At 38.0% G+C, this 24833-nt stretch overlaps 6 protein-coding genes across 10 annotated transcripts in view; 1 reads left to right on the forward strand and 5 right to left on the reverse strand.

The window, feature by feature from the left end:
- LOC106315893 (transcription factor TGA2) overlaps positions 1–4262 on the reverse strand; it is a 7182-nt gene extending 2920 nt beyond the window's left edge. Inside the window, exons 1-10 of one of the 2 annotated variants that reach the window (XM_013753732.1) lie at positions 3888–4262; positions 3669–3784; positions 3162–3256; positions 2832–2933; positions 2644–2709; positions 2473–2532; positions 2298–2375; positions 2114–2195; positions 1764–2035; positions 292–546 (exon numbers count right to left, since the gene is read on the reverse strand). In XM_013753732.1, the coding sequence (XP_013609186.1) occupies positions 292–546; positions 1764–2035; positions 2114–2195; positions 2298–2375; positions 2473–2532; positions 2644–2709; positions 2832–2933; positions 3162–3256; positions 3669–3784; positions 3888–3961 (1200 nt within the window). In that variant the 5' untranslated portion in view covers positions 3962–4262. Of the gene's footprint in view, positions 1–291; positions 547–1763; positions 2039–2113; positions 2196–2297; positions 2376–2472; positions 2533–2643; positions 2710–2831; positions 2934–3161; positions 3257–3668; positions 3785–3887 lie in introns of both variants that reach the window. The other variant, XM_013753731.1, reaches the window with a different exon arrangement.
- A 582-nt stretch (positions 4263–4844) lies between these two features.
- On the forward strand, positions 4845–7563 carry LOC106313092 (CDK5RAP3-like protein). Its single transcript, XM_013750830.1, has 10 exons — positions 4845–4998; positions 5083–5217; positions 5381–5475; positions 5554–5648; positions 5716–5851; positions 5930–6079; positions 6164–6652; positions 6725–6933; positions 7019–7151; positions 7266–7563. Exons 1-10 carry the CDS (start codon positions 4938–4940, stop codon positions 7395–7397), a joined length of 1635 nt encoding a protein of 544 aa, XP_013606284.1. The 5' UTR covers positions 4845–4937; the 3' UTR covers positions 7398–7563.
- Positions 7564–8194: 631 nt separating this feature from the next.
- LOC106319014 (protein STRUBBELIG-RECEPTOR FAMILY 2) lies at positions 8195–11974 on the reverse strand. 3 transcript variants are annotated; one of them, XM_013757211.1, is made up of 16 exons: positions 11753–11974; positions 11454–11586; positions 11307–11378; positions 11167–11232; positions 11006–11077; positions 10852–10920; positions 10690–10761; positions 10531–10596; positions 10370–10435; positions 9963–10294; positions 9612–9880; positions 9261–9526; positions 9031–9178; positions 8807–8946; positions 8583–8739; positions 8195–8517 (listed from the first exon to the last, which is right to left on the reverse strand). In XM_013757211.1, exons 1-16 carry the CDS (start codon positions 11844–11846, stop codon positions 8332–8334), a joined length of 2208 nt encoding a protein of 735 aa, XP_013612665.1. In that variant the 5' UTR covers positions 11847–11974; the 3' UTR covers positions 8195–8331. The 3 variants fall into 3 exon arrangements, with proteins under 3 accessions (XP_013612665.1, XP_013612666.1, XP_013612667.1); XM_013757212.1 differs by having other exon boundaries at positions 11454–11667; positions 11753–11845; XM_013757213.1 differs by having other exon boundaries at positions 11454–11661; positions 11753–11830.
- Positions 11975–12221: 247 nt separating this feature from the next.
- On the reverse strand, positions 12222–14147 carry LOC106319015. The gene has a single exon (XM_013757214.1). The coding sequence runs from the start codon at positions 13944–13946 to the stop codon at positions 12252–12254; it is 1695 nt and encodes a 564-aa protein (XP_013612668.1). The 5' UTR covers positions 13947–14147; the 3' UTR covers positions 12222–12251.
- A 187-nt stretch (positions 14148–14334) lies between these two features.
- LOC106317406 (protein PHR1-LIKE 1-like) lies at positions 14335–15791 on the reverse strand. Its single transcript, XM_013755229.1, has 6 exons — positions 15425–15791; positions 15190–15319; positions 14993–15069; positions 14859–14898; positions 14681–14784; positions 14335–14497 (listed from the first exon to the last, which is right to left on the reverse strand). The coding sequence occupies exons 1-6, from the start codon at positions 15620–15622 to the stop codon at positions 14411–14413; spliced, it is 636 nt and encodes a 211-aa protein (XP_013610683.1). The 5' UTR covers positions 15623–15791; the 3' UTR covers positions 14335–14410.
- Positions 15792–17605: 1814 nt separating this feature from the next.
- On the reverse strand, positions 17606–20791 carry LOC106316228. Of its 2 annotated transcripts, XM_013754098.1 has the most exons (7): positions 20223–20791; positions 19906–20143; positions 19403–19479; positions 19281–19320; positions 19086–19182; positions 18852–18921; positions 17606–18443 (listed from the first exon to the last, which is right to left on the reverse strand). In XM_013754098.1, exons 1-7 carry the CDS (start codon positions 20625–20627, stop codon positions 18270–18272), a joined length of 1101 nt encoding a protein of 366 aa, XP_013609552.1. In that variant the 5' UTR covers positions 20628–20791; the 3' UTR covers positions 17606–18269. The 2 variants fall into 2 exon arrangements, with proteins under 2 accessions (XP_013609552.1, XP_013609554.1); XM_013754100.1 differs by lacking the exon at positions 19086–19182 and having other exon boundaries at positions 18852–18925.
- Between the last annotated feature and the right edge of the window lie 4042 nt (positions 20792–24833).

A 24833-nucleotide genomic window follows, 5' to 3' on the forward strand; every position in this document is an offset into this window, starting at 1 on the left:
ATACTTTAGCCACATTAGGCAATTCCGTAAATTTTATTTAAGGAAATAATAAAGTACATTAATGATGAATTTATTGATTAGTTTAATACAAAACTTATTATATAATTAGATGGACCAACATATTTCTCTAATGATTCTAAGAATCATTCTAGTGATGACATGTGGCTACAAAAAGAAGTTGTAATGCTTCTCAAATAATATATAGGGGATTTGAATTATAAAGATTGCTATAGGTATGTAAGTTTCGTATAAAATTTATGTATAAATACAAAGAAAAGGATTAGAGTTTACCTGAAGAACGAAGCCCTCGAGGGAAGAGAGTTTGTTGAGAGCCAAGGACATGTGTGACATGAAATTGGATAGATGAGGAGGAAGTTGTGCAGAGGCAGGCGAGAGAGAGTCGGATACAATACTATCGGAAAGCGATTGATTCAATGCCTCGAGGCCCTGCGAGAGAGCCTCTTCAGCCTCGTGTGTGGACTGTTGCAGACCACAAATGCCAACTATCTGTTGCTCTGTCAACGGTTCTATTTGGTTCACAATCACCTGCAAGTGTTTCAAATTAATTAGCACGCATGCATATAGTTACAAGCTTGGGAGTGAGTTATAACAACCTACAATGGATGCATGCATAAAAAACGTAAAATGTATTAAATGTTTAGTGTACTATGCACAAGTTACTAGCTACACCCAAAATCTCTTTTTTCCTTTTTGTTTTCACTAAAAAGGACATAAGATTGAGACATTGCCAAAGGTCTCGTCAGCTATGCACACCATCCATATTATTTAGAATAAGTTTAAAAATGCGTTACGGAAATATCTTATAAAAAAGTTAAAACAAGACAATCAACCAATTATATTTCACTAATAATAACTTATTAAGCCTATTGGTCCGAGAACAAATGTTTGTTGGTTGCTTTATTTATTTTTATTTGTTTAATTATTATGGTCATCTCTCTTAAATTTCATGGGGTTTTTTTGTTTTTCTTTCTTATAAATAGGACCAGATATCGAAAAATTAGACAAGCACTTTCTTTTACATTATGCAAAAACCTAACCTTTACTAGAAATACTTCACCATCACACAACTGCATGATTTCTTTTTTTTTTCTTACAAAATACATTTTACGTGTACCTTTATTATTTACTTTAATAAAGGGCATATATACAAGCATATAGGTTGCCATATATAGGCCAGCCCATGCATCGTTATGTATATATACCTCGTCAACAGTATCACTATACTTTATGTCTTGTCTGTCTTATCTATTACCGTACCCTCTTCTAAGAGAATCAAAGACCAAAACTTAACCAACTTTAAAAAAAAAAATAAAGCAGAGAAAATCACTTTTGATTAATTATATAAAGTTATAAGTACTATATTCATGCACAATGTACGTTAAAATAATAAATGTCACTATTTTAGTCATCAATATTTTTCTACAAGCAGTCCACAGAATCTGATAATGTTCAATGATTGAGTTTTGGAATTTGGATTAATCTAGTGTGTGCGATAGGATTTTATATAGTTAATCTTTAAGTAAAAAAATCCAAAAAATTTAAGATTTTCTAATGATCCACACATTGATTAGTTTACATTATCACATGATTAATTTAGACAAACTTACTAAACGTTAGCTAATTTTATTATATTAATTTGTGCGAGGGTGTTCCACAAGTAGAAAAATAAATAAAAAATATAAGAAAACATACTCATACTTAAAACCATGTTTATATGGTATAAGAAAAGACGAGATATGTACCTTAATAATCTCAGATGGGCGGAAACCACCCATCCACAAGAAGCAACGCTCGGCTGGAGTTTTCCACGCGCCAGAAATGAGGTGGAACACATCGGTCTTAGCGACCATGGCCTTGAGGTTAATCAAATGGTCATAGTGAGCTAAACAAGTGTCTACAAACATCCTAAGCTCGTTCTCGGCCAAGTGCTCTTGTGTCGCCACCCTTAGTTCGGTTAACAGCCTCTGCTGCTCCTCCAACCATCTCGTGTATTCCATATCGAACACCGCTGCTTCTGCTACACGTTGGATTTACTCACTTACACTCATTTTACGATTTTTCCAGTCATATGCATGACGAAACTGTTACGTACCAGAGCTCGTGTAGCAGGGACCAATGGGCATCCCACCTTGCTGTTGATCTCCTCCCATAAGCGACCCTCCATAGAATACGCCCTAAACCATCCGAAATCAAAATAGTAAACTTTAGACTTTTAGTGAAATAATTAATTATACAAATATAGACTTATATGAAAAAGATAGGTGAAAAAAAATTACTTGGGATCTGGCCCGTTGAATCTCTTGTTCTAGTTGGGTCAGCTTAATCCTGCATGACTCAAGTTGCTGAACATAAGCCTGTCGTAATTTACCAAAGTACATAGCGTCAGCATAAATCATTCTATAATATCAGAAATTATAATCGCATATACTGATGAAGTGTATAGATGCTGACTTTTTTTCGTAATCTGCTTTTCCTTGCTGCTTCTCTGTTCTGTGCTAGTCTTCTCAATGTCTGTTGTAAAAAAAAAGGAAATTTATAAACATAAAGAAAAGAAACTACCAAACACAAAACAGTAAATTTTCATTTTAATCTTATTTATTTATATATGATAACAGTACTCACCTTAGGGTCTGATGATTTTGGTGTGTCATGGTCTGATGAGGCAAGACCCTTGCGGTTCCCTTCTTTCTGCCATAACATTTGTGTATGACTCATCAACTTATAAAACGACTCGACCAGGTCTAAGATTAAATTCCATTTATATATATATCAACAAGGAAACTTAATAATATTAATAAAAAGATAGAGACCTTGATTGATTTAGAAGGTTGAGGAAGTTGAAACTGAGAATGATTGGTCAAGTCCATGGATGGCTCGGAAGATGGTCGAGTCGAACCACTAGGTGCAACAGCCTGAAACAAACCTGTATTATCAGTCTTACCAAACACATTATAAACAAACCAACAAAGAAGAAAAAGAATCAAAATCAGTAGGCATTAGAAAAATGAGAAACGTATAATAATTGGCCTGACTTGATATTATATGAAACAGCTAGTAGTTGCGCTGACATTATATTAGAGTAGATACATAAACCAACTAAAACTGGTATATATAAAGAAAAATATAGTAATTATTATTACATTTGGTGTAGAAGAAGAAGGAGGCGGCTCTATGTGCATCGGCTTAGATGGAAAGATGTTGAGCGTCGATGTTGGAGGTCTCATAGCCAAATTCTCTGCCATATAAGATTCATAGATATATATATGAGTCATGTGATGTATGTGGAAATGGTCTGGTTGTGTATATATAATATGTGAGTGGACTAGTTCTAATATGAAGAAAAAGGAGAGAGAGAAAAAGGGTTTAAACAAGAGTTTGAAGTAAAAGGGATATGGATTGAAAGATTTGATGTCTGAAAAGAGAGGATCTGGTCAAAGCTGAAAGTATAGTACTGATGGCAGAAGAAAGATTGAAATCTGTTTGGCATGCTTTTGCTGTGTCTCTCTCTCCCTCTCTCTCTCTCTCTCTCTCGATCTCTCTCTCTCTCTCTCTCTCTCTCTCTCTTCACAAGGGAATCTTCCTAATCTGCTAAAACAAAACCAAACCCCAATTCCCAAAAAAAGAAAGGAGAGAGAGAAAGAGCATACGAGTTGTGTGATGATGAGGTAAAGGAGCAGTTGATGGTTGATCATGATGTCCTTGTCCATCAAGATAGAGGAAGAGTGATGGGTCTATCTCTCCAAGATCATACCCATCTTTGTTCCTGAAACATATACACATAAACAAAAAGCTCTTAATTAACTTCAAGATCATCAGTTCAAAACGTTTATATATGACTTTAGGTCTAAAAAAACTCTTTAGGTTACATGAAGTTTCCACTGGAAGACGTGGCTGAGGCTGATGATAACTGTTGATGATGATTCTGGTGATGACCTTGCATCTGATGATGTTTGAGGGAGTGTGTGATAGTAACAGGAGAAAGATGATGATAGAAGAGAAATTGATGATCTATCTCTTTATGTTGGTCTACTCCTGAGGCAGCAACTTATGATGATGACGGTGGCTTTTGATCACTAGGTGATATATCTTCTTAATTCTTCGTCTATATAACTATAATTATTTATCTTTATATTCTTAGAAAGAGATAGAGCTTATGTAACGGAGCATTTAATGCTACTTTTGGTGTTTACAGAGAGAAATATAGAGAGAGGTCGGTTTATATTGTATTGGAGAGGGTGATATTGGAGAATTATGGAGATTGGAGAAGAGAAGCAAAAGACAAACTCCTTTATTTTCTATTTTTGTTGCTTTCTTATTATAATTTTATATATTCTCCACCTTAAAATATTAGAAGACGACTTTGTTTTTGTGTAAACCCAAGAAAAAATATTCTGATAAAGTGGTCAAGAACATGTCCTTTTCCATCCCTCTCTCTCTAGATAAAAATTGCTGATAACAAACTTGTATAAATATTTTTTGTTTGTTTTCTAAATAATTATTTTATTCCCTTATTGTTCAACTATATTCTTCAAATATCAGATTTTAAAAATGCAGTATACAGTTTCCAATTCCAAGGGATATCATATTATAAGAAGACTAATTAAAATACTAATGATAAATTAACAGGTCTTACATTCAATGGATAAAACCACCAGAGAGTATGAACAAGTAAACTGATTGATCTGTTCCATTAAAACTTGATTGTATGGGCCGGGCCCTCTAATACGGGCCTTGGTTCCATCAAAACCCATAAATAACGGACCGGAGTAAATTGATTCGGTTAGCTCAAAACCGGGTTCGGTATATTCGATGAGACCTGTGAAATTGATGCGTTTCTCTTTGGTCTTAACGAGCAAAAAACCTTATTGAAGTGAAGAAATCACTTGGGAGATAGATAAAATTGATCTTTGGTGAAGATGCAGAGGCAAGACGATGTTCGTAATCTTCCCATTGACATCACCTTCTCTCGTCTCGGCGGTAATGCACAATCTCAATAAGCGTGTTCTAAACGTTTGAATTCGAATCTGTTTAATTTGATTTGAATTTTTGTTGGATTGGAAGAATGGTTGGTGGATCGGAAGAGAATCCCTGCGGATTGGAGGAAGAAAGTGGCTGCGATCAGGGTCAAAATCTCGAAAGAGTTCTCGTCTTTGCCTAAAGACATCGATCCTTACTTTCAAACCCTAGATCCTGATGGTAACTCTTGTCTGTTAAAAAAAAAAAAAACAATCTTTATTAAAAATATTGTCTTTATTTCTTATGCTTAGCTATCACTTGAACTAAAAGTGTTAAGTCTTTGTTTTTGAAAATGCCAAAGAACTTTGCTTTTGCATCTTTGTGATCATTGTTTTACTTGCAGTGATTGGTTACTTGGAGGCTAAAAAGATATATGAGATTCTCCTCAAGACAACTCCTGAGAGCCGCAACATCTTTGGTCGTCTTTCTGGTGCTTCTGTGAGTAAAACACCCAACGTGTGTTCATTGTCTACATGAACAGGTTATCTATGATCTGTTGTGTTTCCCTTTGTCTAGGGAGTCTGGGAAGCAATCGTTCGTGCGTTTGAGAAAGATCACATTTATCTCGGGGAGGCAGCTCAGATAATTATTCAGAATGTCAATTACGAAATGTAAAGTTGCTTTCTTCTAACATTTAATGTCTCTATGCTATAGTGACAAATGATTATTTTTTTGTAGCCCATATCTGAAGAAGCAAGTGCAAAAGGTTCAGCAACAGATGTCGGAGCTTGATCGTAAAGAAGCTGATATCAAAAGAAGCGTTGCACTCTCAGCTACCAAGTACGAGGAAGCTTGCCGAGAGCTTGGCTTGCAGGTTTATTAGTTGTAAACTTGGTTTGATCCATAGGTTTTAGAAGCATCAAATAACGTTCAAACATTATTGATTTTGAAGGGAAACAATGTGAGGCGTGAACTCTTGGAGACTGCAAATTCGCTTCCAACCACCTTTGCTAAGATTCTGGAAGTTATCAACAGTGAGTCAGTATCAGCGGCAATGGAGTACTACTCTGCCTATGTTAAAGATGTTCATACTGAGAAAGATGTAAAACTTTATTCTCTCTTTCTAAATTTTTTGTGTTCCTTCTGTTCTGAAGATTGAACTGATTCTGTTTTGATCTGTCTGCAGAAGCCTTTGAGGGTTGTCCTAGAGAATTTGAAAGACATTCGCGAAAATCCACCATCGCTAAGTGTTTTAGGAGCCTTTGAAGCTCTTGATGGTGATAATGTTCAGTCATCTGAGAATGCAAACGGTACAGATGTGGCTGCAGACAGTATCGATTGGGATATTGCGCTTGACACTGCTGAGATAGATTGGGATGTTAGTATGGTGGAAGAAGTCGATAGTGGAAATGATCTAGGTTCGTATGAAATCGTCAATGCTAGTGATATTCCCGAGAATAAAGTGGAAGGAGGCCCTGAGGTTGATGTTTCTGAGATTTCTTGGGATGTAAGCGTTGAGACACCTCAGGTTGAAGAGATAGCTGATTCGTCTTCGCTAGAATCAGGCCAGGAGAAGCAGATACAGTCCACAGATCAAGTCTTCGGGAGTGGAGAAGAGAGGAGCCAGCTGTTGGAGACGGAGTATAGGAACAAGATCCTTGATGATTTGTATGAGGTACTACTCTTATCCCTACTGACTATTTAGTGCTCGCGGCTAGACACGTGATGTGGTTTCTCTTCGTTTCAGGTAAAGGCGTTTTTGAACCAGCGATTGATAGAACTAAGAAACGAGGATACTCTGTCCCTGCAACACCATGTGCAAGCAGTTGCGCCCTTGGTTCTTCAGCAGTATTCTCCTGAAATCATTGAGCCAATGGTGGTTGATATCTCCATGGCCATCTCATTGCTAACAAACAAGAAAACTAGAGATCTGGTCATGATTCTCAACTCCAAAAGGTACTTCAAGGCTAAATAATCTCTGAGACAAGTGTATCGAAGCGAGTTCCATATGATATATAATGTATATAATTTTGTGGTGCAGATTCCTAGATAGGCTTGTGTCGGAGCTGGAGGAGAAGAAGCACCGTGAAGTGAAGTTAAAAGAGAGCTTGAAAGATGTGGGTAGAAGACGCATGGAGCTTCAGAACTCTCTCTCTTCTATATGGCCAAAACAGGTGAGCTACTATCAGATAGGCTGTTCTCAAATAGCATATAGGTTTTACTTGTGTTTTTGGCGGAAGTGTGAATTGAGATTTAACAAATGATGTTTAATAATGTGATGAATGCAGGAAGCTGCGCTTGTGAAAACAAGAGCACTGAAGGAACTATGTGAGACAAGTCTATCTTCCATATTTGAGGGCAGGCGTGTGAATATTAGAGGAGAGATCAATACTCTGTTGAACGCTGGGGTTTCTGCTTAGTGTTTTTGATCTCTCTTTTGTATTGGCTGCTTCTAGAAAACTTAGTTCCAGACTTTTTTCTTCCTACAGGGGTTCTCTTGTTTCAAACTCTTTTTTTTTCTATGATATATATACTAAGGAACGTCCTTTGACTGTTTATTAAGAAAATAAAATAACATTTAAAACCCCACCTGGAAATTCAAAAGGAAATAACATCCGAAATTTTAAATTCCACGCCCTTTTTATTGTTGGATTTAAAGCTCTCCAAAAAGTGATCAACCTTCTTAAGTGGTAACGTTTTTGAATTGTTTTTTTTTAGATTTTGTTACGTTCTCTGTTTTGAAGTAGTCATGTTTTTTTAGCCAGGCCAATTTTTGTCAAATATTTTCCTTTTTAAAAAGAACAAAACAATTTTTCTTTTCATTATAACATTTTCAAGGTTTTTAGGGGAGTTTTTATATAAGCTGAAACTTAGTGTGAACTTGTGTCAACAAATAGAACATGGTGTCCTGTCATTAAGATCGTTAGAGATAGTATGTTCATTTACCTTGACACTTATGATCATTATGTTCTTCTTAATCGATCTAGCAATTATAAAAATTCCCCTTCTCGTGTGTTTTGTTTGTTGTTTGCTGGTGCCTTTTTGTTACGCTCTCAATAATGATTGCTACGTTGGTTTATATCTGATGTTTCCGGTAGATGAGATTAGGATAGAGTTAGCTGATGTAAGTCAACTATAGTTTTTAAGTTGGGATTGTGATTCAGAATTTGTATTGGCTAGAAAACTTTTTTCTTACTACAGGGTGTTGTCTTGTTCAAACTCTTTTTATTATACTAAGAAACTTCCTTTTTACAATGACAAGTTTATTATTATCAGCATCACCATATGCTCAGAACTATTCTTTTGAAAGTAACGAATATGTATATGAAGAAGAAGAAGAGATACAGGAAAATTTCAGTTGGAGATGTGGCTTGAGGTAGGTGAGGAGAGGAAACGTGTGCGTGTAGAGCAGAAAGATTTGCTAAAAGGGTCAACCTCTGTCTTGTCTGCTACGCTGCTTGATTCCTTGTTCTGTTTCTGTATCAGTGCAGTGAGTGCTTCCACTATTTCTGAAACCGGTGGTCTAAACTCCTTCTCTGCCTGCTTATGGAAACGAATGATTTACTTCTTGTATTTGTAAATGAAGAAGCTATTGACAATTATACCTGAGTGCATAGGGAGATAATGTCTGCGTAGTGTGAGGCGACTCTTGAGGAGAATGTGCCGACTATGCCTTGATCAATCATCTGTTCTAAGCTTCGCCTGTCATGAAGTCTGGTCGATGCCCATTTCACCAGTAGCTGTTCTCCTTCTGGTCGCGAGCTGCAAATAGTTCAACCAAAAGGCTTATCTATTGCACCCAGCAAGTATTTGAAATGCTTTGTGTTACCTGTCGAATGCTTTCCTTCCTGTTAACAGTTCCAAGAGTAGCACACCCAGTGCAAAAGTGTCGCTCTTTGTGCCACTGCTTCCTGGTTGTCCATGTTCTGGTGCAATGTAGCCAGTGTTTTGTATCGCTATCTCTGAAGCCTGCGCCAAATATTACAAAACTCATTAGGTATCAGTCATTAGAAGTAATCGAGACACAGACTAATATAACCGTTCTTTACTTACCCGAAGCTTGACACTGTTGCTTGTAAGTGGCCTCAAACTAGCAAGCCCACAGTCAGCAATGCGAGGTGTAAGTTCTTCGTCTAGCAAAATGTTTGTTGCTTTCAGATCGCTATGGGCAATAGGAAGGCTAAACGACGAGTGCAAATAGCTGAAAATTAAGATTCAAAGTCAATCCATGCAAGGATTGGGAATAAGCTACTATTTATGTTTGAGAAGATAAGGATACTTACTCCAGAGCTCGGGCAACTCCAATAGCAATGCGAAGACGCAAACCCCATGAAAGTGGCTTGTATACTTTGTCATGCATCGCATTGTACAAGGACAAATGCCCAACATACTCATAGACAAGAAGGTGCTGCCCATTATCAATGCAGAAACCGAGAAGGGTCACAATGTTTGGATGTCTTAGTTTGGAAGCTGTCTGAAGCACTTCGGTAAATTTTTCCTCTTCATGTAAAGACAGCGAAGACATTGGGATGTTTCTCACAGCCGCAAACTGAAACATCAATGGATGAGAAACGTATAATGAAAATTTCTCATTTTGAATTTTCGAAGAGAGAGAGAGAGGAGAGGATATATACTTGACCATCAGGCAACTTTGCTCTGTAAACAGAACCAATAGGACCCTCTCCAAGTAGGTTTTTCTCACTGAACCCGTCAGTTGCTAGTTGAAGCTCTGCAGCTGAGAAAAGCTTCGCATACGCTGGATATTGGCATGAAGCAGAGAAGCTTTTTCGTCCTGCTGGCTTATCGATTCTGACAGGTGGAGGAGGTACACGTCTCAGCTGAGGAATTGGCGGTGGCCGGATCCTTTTCATCTGTGGGTTATCTTCAGGTGCAGCAGAAAATTCTGTTACATGCAAAGGTAAATAAAATCAGTCAGGAATCAGAATTGCAACAATGAGGGGCAAAGAAAGGCATAATAGTATCACCTCGGCCTGTACTGACTGGAAGAGTGTACGTTGTGCTACTGTTGCTTCTGTGACTAGCGGCAAGGTTTTGTGCTCGTCGATGATTCATTCCAACTGCGAAAAGTGCAAAGAAAGTTCCAAGCAAAGCCACTCCACCAACCAGTAAAACCATACTCCCTGCTCCTATGCCCTTCTTCTTCTTCTTTATAACCTTCTGAGGTCTAGGAAAGTTCATAATGGCACTTGACTCAGTAGTTGGATAGCCAGTAGCATTTTGAATCATTGGTATGACATCCAAAGGGAATTTCCACGGTTTATAGTTGGGCTCTACATGGAACTTGTTTCCCCAAATCCTGCTCGGCATAACACCATTGATAATCATGAGTGTCTGAGCCAACTTTTTGAGACGAAGGGAGTAGTAAACTCACCACAGATGAGGAATGGACTGAAAATGACTTGGGATAATACCACTGAACTGGTTATCTTCGATATTCCTGAGGACATGTGTGAGAAGAAGCGGTTTGAGCTAGATGAAATAAAGGAAGCTCAATGAAATGCAAAATCAAAGCACAAAGAGAGAGTTAACTACAGGTCAGTTAAAGGTAGATCCGAGAGATAGATGATTGATCCGGTAAACCTGTTGTTCTGGAGGTACCTGCAGTTTTGTTATCACAGAAGCAAAAAACCATTATTAGACTTACACCTACGTGCAGAAAGCAGTTTACAAATCAAATTCTGAGATACGTACAGTGATGTTAGATTCATCAGAGATCCAAAAGAGCTCGGTAGATCTCCCGTCAGGTTATTGAATGACAGATCCCTGGCAAATTCAACATTATATGAATATGCGTGACATTTGGTTATCTGCATATCGTGATGAAAGGCTAACATAACTGAACCTAAGACTCACATTTCTTTAATTTGTAGCCCAGAAAACACATTTCCAAGAGGTCCAGTTAAAGAATTATGGCTCAAATTCCTAGAGGACAGACAGAGGAAGCCATTACTTAGACAAAATCAATGAAAAAGGAAGGGCAATGGCAGATTTGGAATAAGGCACTTACAGGTACACAAGAGATGTCAAAAGAGGTAAGGAAAAAGGGAGACCCTGGGTCAGATTGTTATAAGCCAAGTTTCTGTAATCGACAAACAAACAAGACATTAGTGCATTCCACTGCGGTGTAAGCTTAAATGAATGATGAACGAACTTGGATGAAACGCTTACATGTGGGTAGTATTTGGAGGCAAGCCAAACGGAATTTCACCTTGGAGGTTATTGAAGCTTACATCCCTTAACACAGAGGAAAAAAATAGTATTCAATGATTCAAAGCCTCTAACAATCAAGAAGAGGAAAGTTTGCTTACAAGTTCTTCAAATTGTGGAGATGTTGAAGCTGGTTTCCAAGACTCCCCAAAAGCTTTAACCCTCGTAGTTGTCTGCGATAGCAAGCATGAATCAGATTATCTTCTTCGAACTATGATGAAGCTGAGGAAAAAGAGGGAAAAACTTACAGTTCTACTATAGACGATCCAGAACAAAAAACTCCCATCCAGACTTCACCGCATGGATCTCCTCCCTCCAGTTTCCATCCTCTCAGCTGCGGTGGAGCGTTCAGGGACTTGTAGACATCTTGAAGAGCCGAAACTAACGAAGAAGATACACCAATATAGAACGATTACATGATCAAGCACCAGCCAAGAAAGCGTTTCTATCAATTCACTGATCCTAGATAACAATCATGATTCCGTTCCAATGTAAGTGAAAGTATCAAGTCACGCTCATTCGAAGATTGAGAGGATCTGAAAATTACCTTCGAGCGGATCAGTATCGGTTTCAGCCAGCGCAAACAGCATCGCCGTGAGCATAACTGCAGCGAGGCGTCGCCATTGCTGTTTGATCGTCATCTCCACGAAGGAGAAAGAAGAGAGATAATGCTTAGATGCAGAGAACTGATACTTTCAAGCTCCGTCGAACGAAGAAGAAAAGGAGAAAGAGACAGAGAAGAGATTCTCGGATTTTCTCGCACTTTCTCTCTCGCCTTTTCACGGAAACCAAACCAGAAAGAAAATCCGAAGGAGAGAAGATGACGCCTATAGAGTGAAGGGAGAGATGGCGCGAATGTTCCACGTCAGCAGAAGCAGTTACGGACGTTAGAGTCAACAAGTCAAACCATCTCCTACCAGCGCCAAGCTTTGCCACGTGGCCGCACGATTCAACTTACACGTCAGCCAATTTTCAAAACTAAAAATTTTTTCCAATAAATAAAGAGTGATCAAAGACTAATACAATCTTTTGTTAAAGACTAATAATCAAAGAAGCTGTTGCTTCTTCTTCAAATCCTCCAAATGCTTAGGCCCATCAGGATGACGGCTCACAAAATACCTCGCAAAGTCTTTATCCGAGCACGCGAGCAGAGTACTAACCGCAAGCTTAGGATCCGCCTTGCCTCTAGCCTTAAGCCACGCAAACATCGCGAACCTAACCTTCATCCTCTCGAGAGTGAACTTCAAACACGAAGGGAACGCCACCAACGTCGAAAGCGGGTAGCCTAACTCCGTTACAAGGAACCTAACCTTCGTTTCCAGCACGTCGCTTGCTTGCGTGAGGATATTAGGAGACGCTTTCACCATCTCTTTGACATCTTCCTCGTCCAAACCAAACCTCACAAGAACTTCGAATCTCTCTTTGAGCTCGGATCCTCTCCCGCGGAAACTCTTCCCTGCTCTCTCCATCTCCTCTGAGCCTTCCACGTACCCGAGGTCTAGCAAAAACTGAGTCTTCATCACTTTGGAGTCTAGGTACACTTCTGTGGCTGGTAAGGGATGGACTTTTGAACCCATCGTCCATTTCTTCATCTCCTCTGGATTCTCTTTAACGACTTTACAGACTCTCGTTTTGTAAGCTTTTAAGTTAACCAGCAAGCTGCTTGTTTTCTTCAACGTACACGAACTAATCCACCACGAGTGAGACCGAAACACCTTTTGGATCTCGTCGTCCTCCATGTCGATCTCTTTCACGAACAAGAAGCATCTTCTTAGATTCGAAACGCATCTCTCCACTTGCATCTGTGGGAGTTTCTGAAACAGCGAGTAGAGTTCTCTTGCGGATAAGCCGAGTTTCGTCTCGAATCCAGAGAGAATCAGTGTCCATCTCCCTGAGCTCTCAAAGATGAGTCTCGGATGGTTCTTGATTAACGCATAAAGCTCATCCTCATCGTTGCATATTACTCTAAGCAACGTTAGAGCACAATGCACTGAGCTCCAATCATAAGAAACCTCCTCTGACAAGTTCCTCATCACCCAATCAGAATCAATCCCTATAGCTCTCAGCTTCTCCACGACCCTAACAAGCTCCATATCCGTATCCCCAACCAACATTCTCGGACAACAAGCGATAAGCTTCGACAGAAACAACCTGCTAAACCCAAAATCCTCATAAACCTTAATCTTCGACGCCAAAACACCAGTCTCGTACCCGAACACATCCCTAGCCTCCTCGAAGATCTTCCCAATCTTCTTAGGGTCAACTCCACAGTAACACAGAACGCGATGATTCTCAAGCAACAGCTCGTTCAAGAAGATCTCACCAGAGGGGATGAGATGAGTGTACTCATCGGGCTTGAGACCCGAGCTCTCGAGGAAAGGCTCGAACTCGTTGACGGGGTGGAACCTCAGATGTTTGGTGATGGATTGGTTGATGTCGGAAGCAGAGACGCAGCTCACCTTCTTGAGTAGATTCTCGATGAAGATGGGGCTGTTCTTGCTCATGCTCTCGGCTACCATGTACTGCAAGCTCCTGGTGGAGTAGAAGTAATCTAGCATCGCTTCCTCCGCCATTTTTCTGATGGTGGGAGTGACTCGGATCCCGTTTCGGGTTCTCTGGGTGGCGAAAGATCTAGGCTTTTGAGTTGCGGAGCTTAGGGGCGTAAATGGGTTTTCTACAGAGAGGTGTGAGAGCCGTTTGAGAAGAGTTGTGAATCTACTAGGGTTTCGGACGAGTGTCATTGCTAGGTTCGCGATGTTGATGTACGCATATAGAGCTGAGCAGATCAAAAGGTTTTACCTTTATGAGTATTTTACGAGTTTGGAACTGATTCGACTCAGCTCAATTCGCTGCAATTCATTTGCCATCCCCAAGGATCATCGGAAGAAGATGTGCCGGAGAAGACAGGTGAGGCATGAGGCTGGGGTTTAGCGTTCTACTTTATCAGTTTTGTCGATTGGGCCCAAACTCTTTTAAGGCCCATAAGATAGCCCATTCTTTAAATAAGGCCGTGCACGATCCGCCCAAATTGACGTAGACTTGTATGGTTTGTTTGATTTGTATATAAAACAAGAGAAACAAACTCTCTTGTAGAGATTATTCTTAAATATATAAAACATAATCCCATCACTACTACATTTTTCTTCTTCTTATCACTCATGATAGCAAGTAACTACATGTAAGTTCCACTCTTACTTTACTGTATTTACGAGTTCTTTCGTTTTTGATATGTAATCATCTCGTGGAGTTTTTTATTTTGTTCTTCAACTAACAGGTATAATTCTCTTTGGATCTGCAGAAACAAAAAAAAAATATATGCATATTTTGATTTTAGGAAAAAAAGGAGGTTATATAATTTTTTAATATCTTCTCGTTTAATTTTAATTATTGATTTTGACTTTAGATTCAGGAAAATGGAGTTAGCCATATGTTGTAGGTAGTATTACACATAAATGCTAACGTTAAAGGAACAAACCTCTAGTTGTTCTTGAAGATGTTGTCCCACTTTATCTTGCAATCTTATAAACTCTGTGATTCCCGAACCCTCCAGATGAATCTTCTCTTCTTTCAAACTTGTTCCTAAAGAATATTTAATGCTTAGTGTTAGTTCAATGAGCTAATGAGTCAGTTAAAAATAAAACCTATGATTTTACCTTGTATGGAATTTTGAACATGTTTTTGCGTTCGATATTTCTGATTTGCATGGATACAAGATAGTTAGGTGAGAATATTAAATTTGCATATATATGTAGATCATACTCTTAAATAGAAGCGATGTGGTACTTACCTGAAGATGGCTCTTGACTTGGTAGATGGTCAATTCATGTGTTCTCATCAGCTTCAAGATCTGCTTTGGTGTCGCTTCTATGAGTTCAAGGATCAATGGAGAAAATAAAAGGTAAATAATCATGTTTTGCTTTTTTCATTAACAAAATTTCAATAAAACACGAGTATGAATGTATATATATGATGAAGAGATCATACTCATGGGGCCACCAAGGTGATTCACAGACTCTACAAACTTGTCATGGAGATCTGCTGTCCACTTGACCCTTGTTTTAATGCAAGGTGAGTTTGTAAACTCAGAGGCCAATGAAGACCTCGCTGATGGCTCCTGCCGAGACCATGCATGCATGAACCTTAATTAGTTAAAACTCATTCTCTATACATACAACTTACAAATTCATTAATTCATTTAACGATGGATGAAAATTTATACCGTCGAAATATCAGTTTCCACACACTCAAAAGATTGCTTTGTAAGCGAAGTGGACTGTCTCGTATCGGATGAAAAAATTTGGGAGATATCGTAGCATTTGCAGCAATGAGTAACGTGTTCACTGCACATATCATCCGAGGAATGATCATCATCCGAGGAATGATCATCATCCGATCCATGTCTTCTTCCAAACTTCATTCTACCTGTACTTTTATTCTAATAAAAAATGGTGAATCTTAGGACAATACGAAAAGCATATAACTGGTGGTACCAAGATGTGAAATAGAATGTAGACCTTCGCCGCGAAATTATAGACGAGTATTTTCTTATCAAATGAGTTATTATAATTGAGAGGTCATGTAAGAAAGAGTTGATTATATCGGATGTCGACATTGTGGCACACCAATGGTGAAATTTCCGTAAAGAGATTCGACACTTCTATTATAGAGTATCCTCATAAAATAGCACCCAAAAAATACTGGAGATAATTATAAAAGACAACATTGTGACATTACCAGTAGCCTGCATGTATAATGCCAACAAAATACAAGTTACAAGTTAAATTTAACTTAACTGATTGTAACCACATGTTTATGTTTCATCAATAGTTATTATTTTAAAAAATTAAACTCTGCTGTGGTTCCTTTTTATGATTTTGAGATAATAGTTCATTAAAATTGAAGTTTAATAATATTAACTCGTTTTTTAATGACTTGAGTTCTCATGTATTTTCACAAATTAGTTAGGAGCGTTTTGAAGTTAAAAATAAAAGCTCAAACATAAAGATTTTTTTGTTTGTCAACAAATACAGTATAACTTTCAATGTTTCTCAATTCTGATGGAGTAATAATTTTCTTCACATAATCCTCGAAAATGCATTCATTTTGTATGCTCATAACAAACGGGCAGTTGGTTAGGCCAATGTAAATCAGGGACTTTGGAAAAAATGACCTTTTATTACAAAAGTCAAAAGATATAAAAATTGAATTTACAGATTTTTTTCTAAAACAAGTTTAATATGGGAATTTTTCTTTGTAATTAAACGGAAAAGTAAAAAGTAAAACATATAAAAATAACCATAGGTCATTGGACCGTCCCCAAATTATTTACACTTATCTAACACGACCATTAGAAAGGATTTTATGTAGCAAGATTGGAGTGCTTACACACGTTCCATCTAAAAAAACATTAGAGATCTTAGTAAAGCTGAAGGAAAAGGCCGTGATAGCAGCATATATACAGGGCCAGCTGCTTTTGTAAACATCTTCAAACTTATCAAGGCCATTTGCTATTATGAGCGCATGATCTTCAGTTTCTTTCAACATAATATGCAGATTCTTGTTTGTAATAATAATACAGTAATCGAGTATTGGGAGATACAAAAAAAGGATGAAAAGAAATTGACTATTTGTATTATTTAAAAAGGAAAAATAATAGAACGTGAGGATCGTAACTGATACGCTAAAATTGATCTTGCTACTGTCAAATTAACAGTGCAGTTCTAATATCTTTATATTCAATTCCAGAGGATCGGTTCACACTTTATTTTTATGGGATCAAAATTAAGCTAAAACAAAGTGCAGAGAGTTTTAAAGAAATCAATAACGTAAATAACAAGTAAAAAGATGAAGTTGTTTTGAATTGATTTAAAAGCGCTAGTTTAGGGTTTCTTCTTCAGGTATGGAAATCGCAAGCCAATCAATTATTCAAGTTCAGTTTATAACAAATCTAAACTCGGATCACTCAGGTTGAATCAACCCCCTCTCGTGGTATTGATTTCTTTGCAAGTCGGTCTTGATGCCTAAACTCTCGTTTGGATCAAAATGCGCTAGCAAGCTTTAGAGATCAAATCCGATATGTTCACAATACACCCTAATATCTACTTTCGCTGACTAGGGATGCAAAGCTCATTCAAATCATATAAGTTATCAATTAACGGTTAGCTAATTTGATTAACCCTAATTCGTGCACTAAGTGATAAGTTCAATGCAAGCAATAAGAACATATATGAATGTAGACAATCTTAAGATGACTTATTTATGCTTCAGCTCGCGAATCCAAACCCAAGAACCCTAAACTAACTCGGCGACTACTCAGACATAACACAAGAACAGAGAAACATGATTTCTGAATAATACTGCATATAATAGATAATCTTCTCTAGGAGATAGATGAGGTTTTCTCCCTTAAAAGTAGCAATCGCCTAAAAATCAAAGTTCTCTCAGATCTTTCTTGCGTAAAAACTAAGGTAGGTCTAAAGTAATAAATAGCAGACTATATATATAGGAGCCACATGCGGCTATAGGGAAAAATAGGAAATCTAGGGCAAATTCCGAAATATTTGGAAACTTCTTTTTTTACCTCTGCCGCCGGACATGCACTCAAGCTGCTCCGGTTGACTGTTCTGCGCGAAAGACTCCAATTCATACTCTTTTTATCTTCTATCCCTCCATCTGATCTATCTCTCAGCCAATGCAACTCCAGACCTATAATGACTTAAATGGACTAAAAAACTCGATAAAACCTTGAAAACTATTAGTAAGACATACATATAATACGCCAAAAACACAATATATCAGTAACGCGCAATGTTAAAGGTAGCTTTAGTAATTTAAGAAGCTATCTCTTTGTGTGGGCCTCTTTTAAAAAACAAATAGCTATTTAAGAATAATCTCACACGTCTATTACTCTATGACGACTGAGACTAGCACTTGCAAACATTAAGTACCTGATTCTGTTTCCAAATGTTAATGTGTAGCACTTTGGACATTCTCTTGTCACGACTCTTAGATTTTCATACCACTTTGAATAGAGTAAAAACATGATTTAGGCCTTTTCTACTTAATTAGGCGTCTTGTACTGAAAAAAGGCGAGGAGAATGGTCGGAATCGGAGAGAGACGATGATGTTTCGGCGTTTGGTGTCTTCAGAAGACTCTCTTTTGTCTTTTGCTGCTGTTCTATCATTCTTTTCAATTGTTTCCCTTGCTCTTCGATTCTCAGTTGCAGGTTTCGTTGAATCTAATGAAAGAAAGAAATTATATATATGATAAGAAATTATAGTTCAATTTATTGTATAGAACAATTGTATACGTGAATCAAATATATATATGATAAGAAATTATAGTTCGAAACAAAATCTCAAATCTAGAAAGCCTTCATTAATTCTCGAAAACAAGTTTTGATGTCTAGCTCAATTTATTGTATAGAACAATAGTTTTCTTTAAATATTTATTTGCTCTAATTATTATGAGAATATCAATTAAAACGGTGAGTGAACCCCTATTTAACTCCATGAATACTGTATTGGGGATACGCACTCAAAGTCACACAGTAGTACTTAAACTATCACACTGGATTGCATTTACGTGGTAAAATGTATACAAATTATATCAATAAACTAATTAAGGTATACGTGTTGTAACTTACCTCTAGTTGTTCATGAAGATCCCTCTGAACGTCAAGTTGAACCTGGAGTGCCTCTTTAATTTGCACTCCACTGCCTCCACGATGTCAAATACAACAAAATATAAAATAATAACACTAGTAACTCATTCTTTATTATTTTGACTAAACTTAATCGTATCTAGTTATTATTGCTAAGGTAAGCCATTAGGTCACTAATTTTGGAGTTATATGGAGGAAAAACAAAGGGCTGTTCACTCATAAAGAAAACATGGTCTTGGCACCCAAAAAAAAAAAAGTAAAACATAGGTTTCTGTGTCAAACTCTTCGGAACAAGATCTCTTCTCAAAGTTGCCTGCAACAACAAAACTCTCGCGATTTGCATTATTCCCAGATTATCAAAGTATTTTTATTACAAATAAAATGTATGGGGATGGTATTTAATCAGTGTACCTTCCTGAGATTCAGGGATGTATTTCACAATCCTATACTTCTGAAATTTTACCCAAGACTAGTGAATAAAAAAAAAACTTATAAACGAAAAAAAATGTAAAGAGAGAAGAGGTAACGTTAACCTGCAAGTGGCTTTTAACATGAAATATTGTGAGTCCTTCAGAATCCATTAGCTTCAATATCGCTTTGGGCGTTGCTTCTGCATAGTTTTCCACCAGTTACACCTTTTAGTTTTTAGTGACCCACCAAATAGGATAGTCAAGGGAACTTTTATCTTTAAAACAAATTATCAATTTATTTTTCCCAAATAATGCGCATATTTGGTCTAAAAGAAAGTTTTCAATCCACACATGGTGTTGTATGGGAGCCCATAATATGACTTTTGAGCTCATGTATTCATCATTATAAAATCGACATGCTAATGGTTAACACATGACCGTCCATGATTCATATGCATATCTAAACATAACTTTATGCTAAAGCAAAGTGACTAGATCAAGTGACTGAAAACTAATTGTTTAATTCCTCTAATTCTAAAGTTGAAGTCTCGTTAATGTAACTCATATAACACGGACATGCTAATGGTTAACACCTCTAATATTAACTTTGAGGTCATGTAACTTACTATCAGCACCACCAAGGAGATTTACACACGCCACGAACTTTTCATGAAGATCTTGAGTCCACCTTATCCGTGTCTTGGTCCCAATAACCGCCCCACTGTTGGGCGCCACCGACCCTCCATGGGTTGACAAGGAAGAGGGAGGAGAAAACCTTGGATGTGTTTGCTTAGGTTGATGATGTGATGATGAGAAATTCAGTGGTGTTACATTAGAGTTACTATAGGTCTTCCTAGATAGTTCCTATAAACAATAAAGTAGAAACATCATTGTTATAAAGAAAAATTGTAAACAAAAAAATTAAAGGGATTTTGGGGCATACTTGTGGATCTTGACTAGCTTCAAAAGAAAGAGTGTATGAGCCTGATGAAGCATTTGTTGCGGCGAAATCATTGGCGCGTGATCTTTGATATTGATCCTGAAGAGGTTGCATAGGAACCATCGATTGGGACTGGTATAATGATGAAGATTGATGAAACGAGGGAGGGTAGGGCTTTGAAGAAGAACATTGTACAGGAAAATATTGATTGACTGTGCAATCGTATGGAGTAAAACCCGAGAACGTTTCAGTAGTCCATGGAGATGATTGGTTGAAATGGATCATATTCACGTCTTGTAAATGAAACGGCTGCTGCGCCTGTAGTCGGCTTCCTTGTGAAGCATTTGAGGATTCGAAGTTGATGTTATCCATGAGAGTCTCGGATTGCCAGTTTTGCATCAGAAACATATGATCCTGTTTGCACGTTTGATGCTATATTTAATGGAAGGCCAAAAGGTTAGTAGTTGCGAACAAAAAAAAAGATTCGGCGATTAAACAAAGAAAAAACGGAGGAATAATTATCGAAATGAAATCTAAAGCGTTTTTTTTGTTTTTTTTCTGGAATCTTTTTACATTCCTCGAAAGTCTTCAGGTGCAGGAGGGATGAGTCTTGCTGCAGCCTAAAGACAATGCCTTTTCTTTTGATTATTCTCAAAATGGATACACTACAGGAAAACAGCGGTATTCTGACGGACATTCCGACGGAAAATGAAATTCTCAGAATATTCCGAAGAATTTTCGAGGATATTCCGAGGAAACACAAAATTTGGTTTCCTCGGAATTTCCTCGGAATATACCGACGGAATTCCGAGGAAATATTAATCCGTCGGAATATTTTTATGGAATACCGAGAAAAAATGTATTCCTCGGAAAAAAACCGATGAATTCCGAGAATATATTATAGCCGTTAGAGAGCCGTTGGGGGATTTTAAAAATTCCAAGGAAAATCTGACGAACTAGCCGTTTCCGTCGGAATTCCGTCGGAATTTCCTCGGTCTGTCGGCAGGATACCAACTATAAATACAAGCACCCCTCTTCCTCTTCATTCACTCCATATCTTCATCCTCCCTCTTACTCTATTTACACACGAATTTGATTCATAAAAAATATGTCTTCTTCAAATTATTTTCGTTCTTGGATCGATCGACCTCATTTGGATCCGAACACGAGATTGCTTACGGAAGAATACCAACGAGGTATAACCGAATTCATGGGGTTAGTTCACCGACAACCGGAAGCAAAAACAGGTATGTTAAGATGTCCTTGCTCTAATTGTAAAAATAGAAAGGTTATTAAAGAGTGGAATGTTTGGACTCATCTATATTTGAGTGAGTTTACACGAAGTTACAAAATTTGGTATCATCATGGGGAAACTGATTATGAACATGGTAGTACTAGCGAACCTCAGCCAGCGGTTAGATTAGAAGAACCAATTAGAACAGATGTAGATTATGGTGTAGGTACTGAGCAGATGGTAAATGATCATTTTAGAGGGGAAGATTTACCCAATGCAGAAGCTAGGAGATTTTATGATATGTTGGATGCTGGAAAGCAACCATTATACGAAGGTTGCAGAGATGTTCATTCAGCTTTATCATCTGCTACAAGATTGATGGGCATTAAAACAGATTATAATTTGGCTGAAGACTGTGTGGATGCGATTGCTGATTTTGTAAAAGGTATTCTACCCGAGGATAATGTAGCTCCTGGTTCATACTACGAGGTTCAGAAACTCGTAGCTGGTCTTGGTTTATCGTATCAGGTAATAGATGTATGCAGCGACAACTGCATGATTTATTGGAGGGCGGATGAACAGCGGGTTACATGCAAATTTTGTGGAAAGCCTCATTATAAAGATACGAGTGGAAGAGTTCCAGTGCCATATAAAAGGATGTGGTATTTACCTTTGACGGAAAGGTTGCAGAGGTTGTATCTATCTGAACGCACAGCGCAACCAATGAGATGGCATGCGGAGCACTCAACAGATGGTGAGATCAGACATCCTTCAGATGCAAAAGCGTGGAAGCATTTCCAATCAAAGTATCCCGACTTTGCGTATGAAAGAAGAAATGTCTACCTTGGATTATGTACTGATGGTTTTAGTCCGTTTGGCAAGAGTGGAAGACAATATTCTCTATGGCCCGTCATTCTTACACCATACAACCTCCCCCCAAACTTGTGCTTGCGACGAGAGTTTTTGTTTCTCTCGATTCTCGTTCCCGGACCAGAGCATCCTAAGAGATCACTTGATGTGTTTCTTCAGCCACTAATATATGAGTTGCAACAACTATGGGCTCAAGGTGCTGAAACATACGATGTTTCGTGTAAAGAAAACTTTCAAATGCGGACAGTACTAATGTGGACAATAAGTGATTTTCCAGCATATGATATGTTGTCTGGATGGACAACGCATGGAAGGATATCATGTCCATATTGTCAAGATAACACTGATGCTTTCCAACTAAAACACGGAAGGAAAACGTGTTGGTTTGACTGTCACAGGAGATTCCTACCACCTGATCATCCATATCGTAGGAGTAGGAATTTGTTTACGAAGAACAAGAGGGTGTTTGACAGTCCACCTCCGGAAATTTGTGGGAAAGATTTGAAGATACAACTAAGAGATTTTGGTGCAGAAAGGACGCCAGAAGTCGGTGGACATGAGCGTTTTCCGGTAGATGCTGTTGGAGAACTACATAACTGGCACAAAAAAAGTATTTTCTGGGATCTGCCATACTGGGAGGATCATCTGCTAAGGCATAATTTAGATGTCATGCATATTGAGAAGAACTTTTTTGACAATCTCATGAACACGATCCTTAATGTTCAAGGTAAAACAAAGGATAATTTGAAGTCAAGACTGGATTTAGTCGATATATGTGCTCGTTCAGAACTTCATGTTGATGAAAATGGTAGGGCTCCTTTTCCCATATACCGACTTGATGCAGAGGGAAAAGATGCGTTCTTTGATTGGATTTCAAACGATGTGGAATTTCCAGACGGTTACGCATCAAATTTGCGTAACTGTATCGACAGAAAGGAAGGAAAGTTTACTGGCTTGAAAAACCACGATTGCCATGTAATGATGCAGCGCCTCCTTCCGTTCGCCTTCAAGGAACTATTACCACAAAATGTTCATGAAGCAATTGCAGGGATAAGTGGTTTCTTCCGCGATTTATGCACGAGATCAGTGACTCTTGAAGGTATTGAAAATTTGAAGACTAACATAGCCGTGATTCAGTGCAACCTTGAGAAGATATTTCCTCCCTCATTTTTTGATGTTATGGAGCATCTTGTTATTCACCTGGCAAGAGAATTGGAACTTGGTGGTCCTGTGCAGTATAGATGGATGTATCTGTATGAGCGGTATATGTTCCATTTGAAGAAGATGGTGAAAAATTTAAGTAGGGTGGAAGGTTCTATAGTCGCACAGATGATCAATGAAGAAACTTCAAACTTTGCCGAGTACTACTTTCCAGCAGAAGTTCAGACCAAAAACAGAAGACCTGCTCGGCATGATGATAGAGGCGAACGGGCAACATATCATGTTACGGTTCCAGACATTTTCACAGACGTTGGACGACTTAGCGGAAAACCAAAGGACCGTCGACTTACTGAGCAGGAGCGCAGTAATTTGCAAACATATTTGCTCACCAACTGCGAAGACGTTCTTCAATATGAGAGGTAAATAAATGAGCTTACAAATTTTTATTTTAACAAGTTGAAATTTAAATCTTAATTAATTACATTATTGTCATCATATACAGGATTTTCATGGCAGAAAAGCGGTTCGAGTATAGATACGCCACAGAGGACGAACTAGAAGAAATGAAGCAGAGAGAATTTACTGGATGGATGTTTACTTATGTGAGTGCTTTAAACAAATTAAAATATATTTTATCACATATTTATACTAATTCACATTTATTGATATAATATATATATATGTGCTATTAATAGGTGTCTGCTGGTTTGGCCAGAGGTGAAACATTTGACGATTGGATACGCGAGATGGTCGTTGGACCAAAATTTGTTGTGAAGTCATATCTGAGATTTTGTACTCGAGGATATGCATTCACAACTCAGAAGAGGAAACGTTCGAGTACGACTTATGATGTTGGCGTTTGTTCTGCATTAGGAGATGATGTATACTACGGACACATACATGAGATTTTGGAAATCAAGTATTTGGGCATGGTTGGATTGCGCTGTACTGTTTTCTATTGTGATTGGCACGACAACACTCTAGATCGAGGTGTGAGAACAGATGCATTTGGTGTTACATCTGTAAATTCGAGGCGAAAGCTGCAATATTATGATCCTTTCATTCTTACTTCTCAGACCGATCAGGTAAATAAATGTTAATTATTTAGAATGATTCATCATCATGTGTATTAATTTATAATTTTTCTAAATGTTACAGGTTTGTTATATTAAGTACCCCCGGGTAAGGAACAGAGATGATCCATGGGTTACTGTTACAAGACTCAACCCGAGAGGCCGAGTTCAGGGAAGTTCTGAGCTGGAAGACCCACTACAACCAAGCACATCCGGCAACTTAAGTGCAGCAGAAGATTTAGCTGGAGTTGGCCTTGTAGTCGATTTAACCGACTT

This window comes from Brassica oleracea, chromosome C9 (genome assembly GCF_000695525.1).
Source record: "Brassica oleracea var. oleracea cultivar TO1000 chromosome C9, BOL, whole genome shotgun sequence".
Taxonomy (NCBI): Eukaryota; Viridiplantae; Streptophyta; class Magnoliopsida; order Brassicales; family Brassicaceae; genus Brassica; species Brassica oleracea.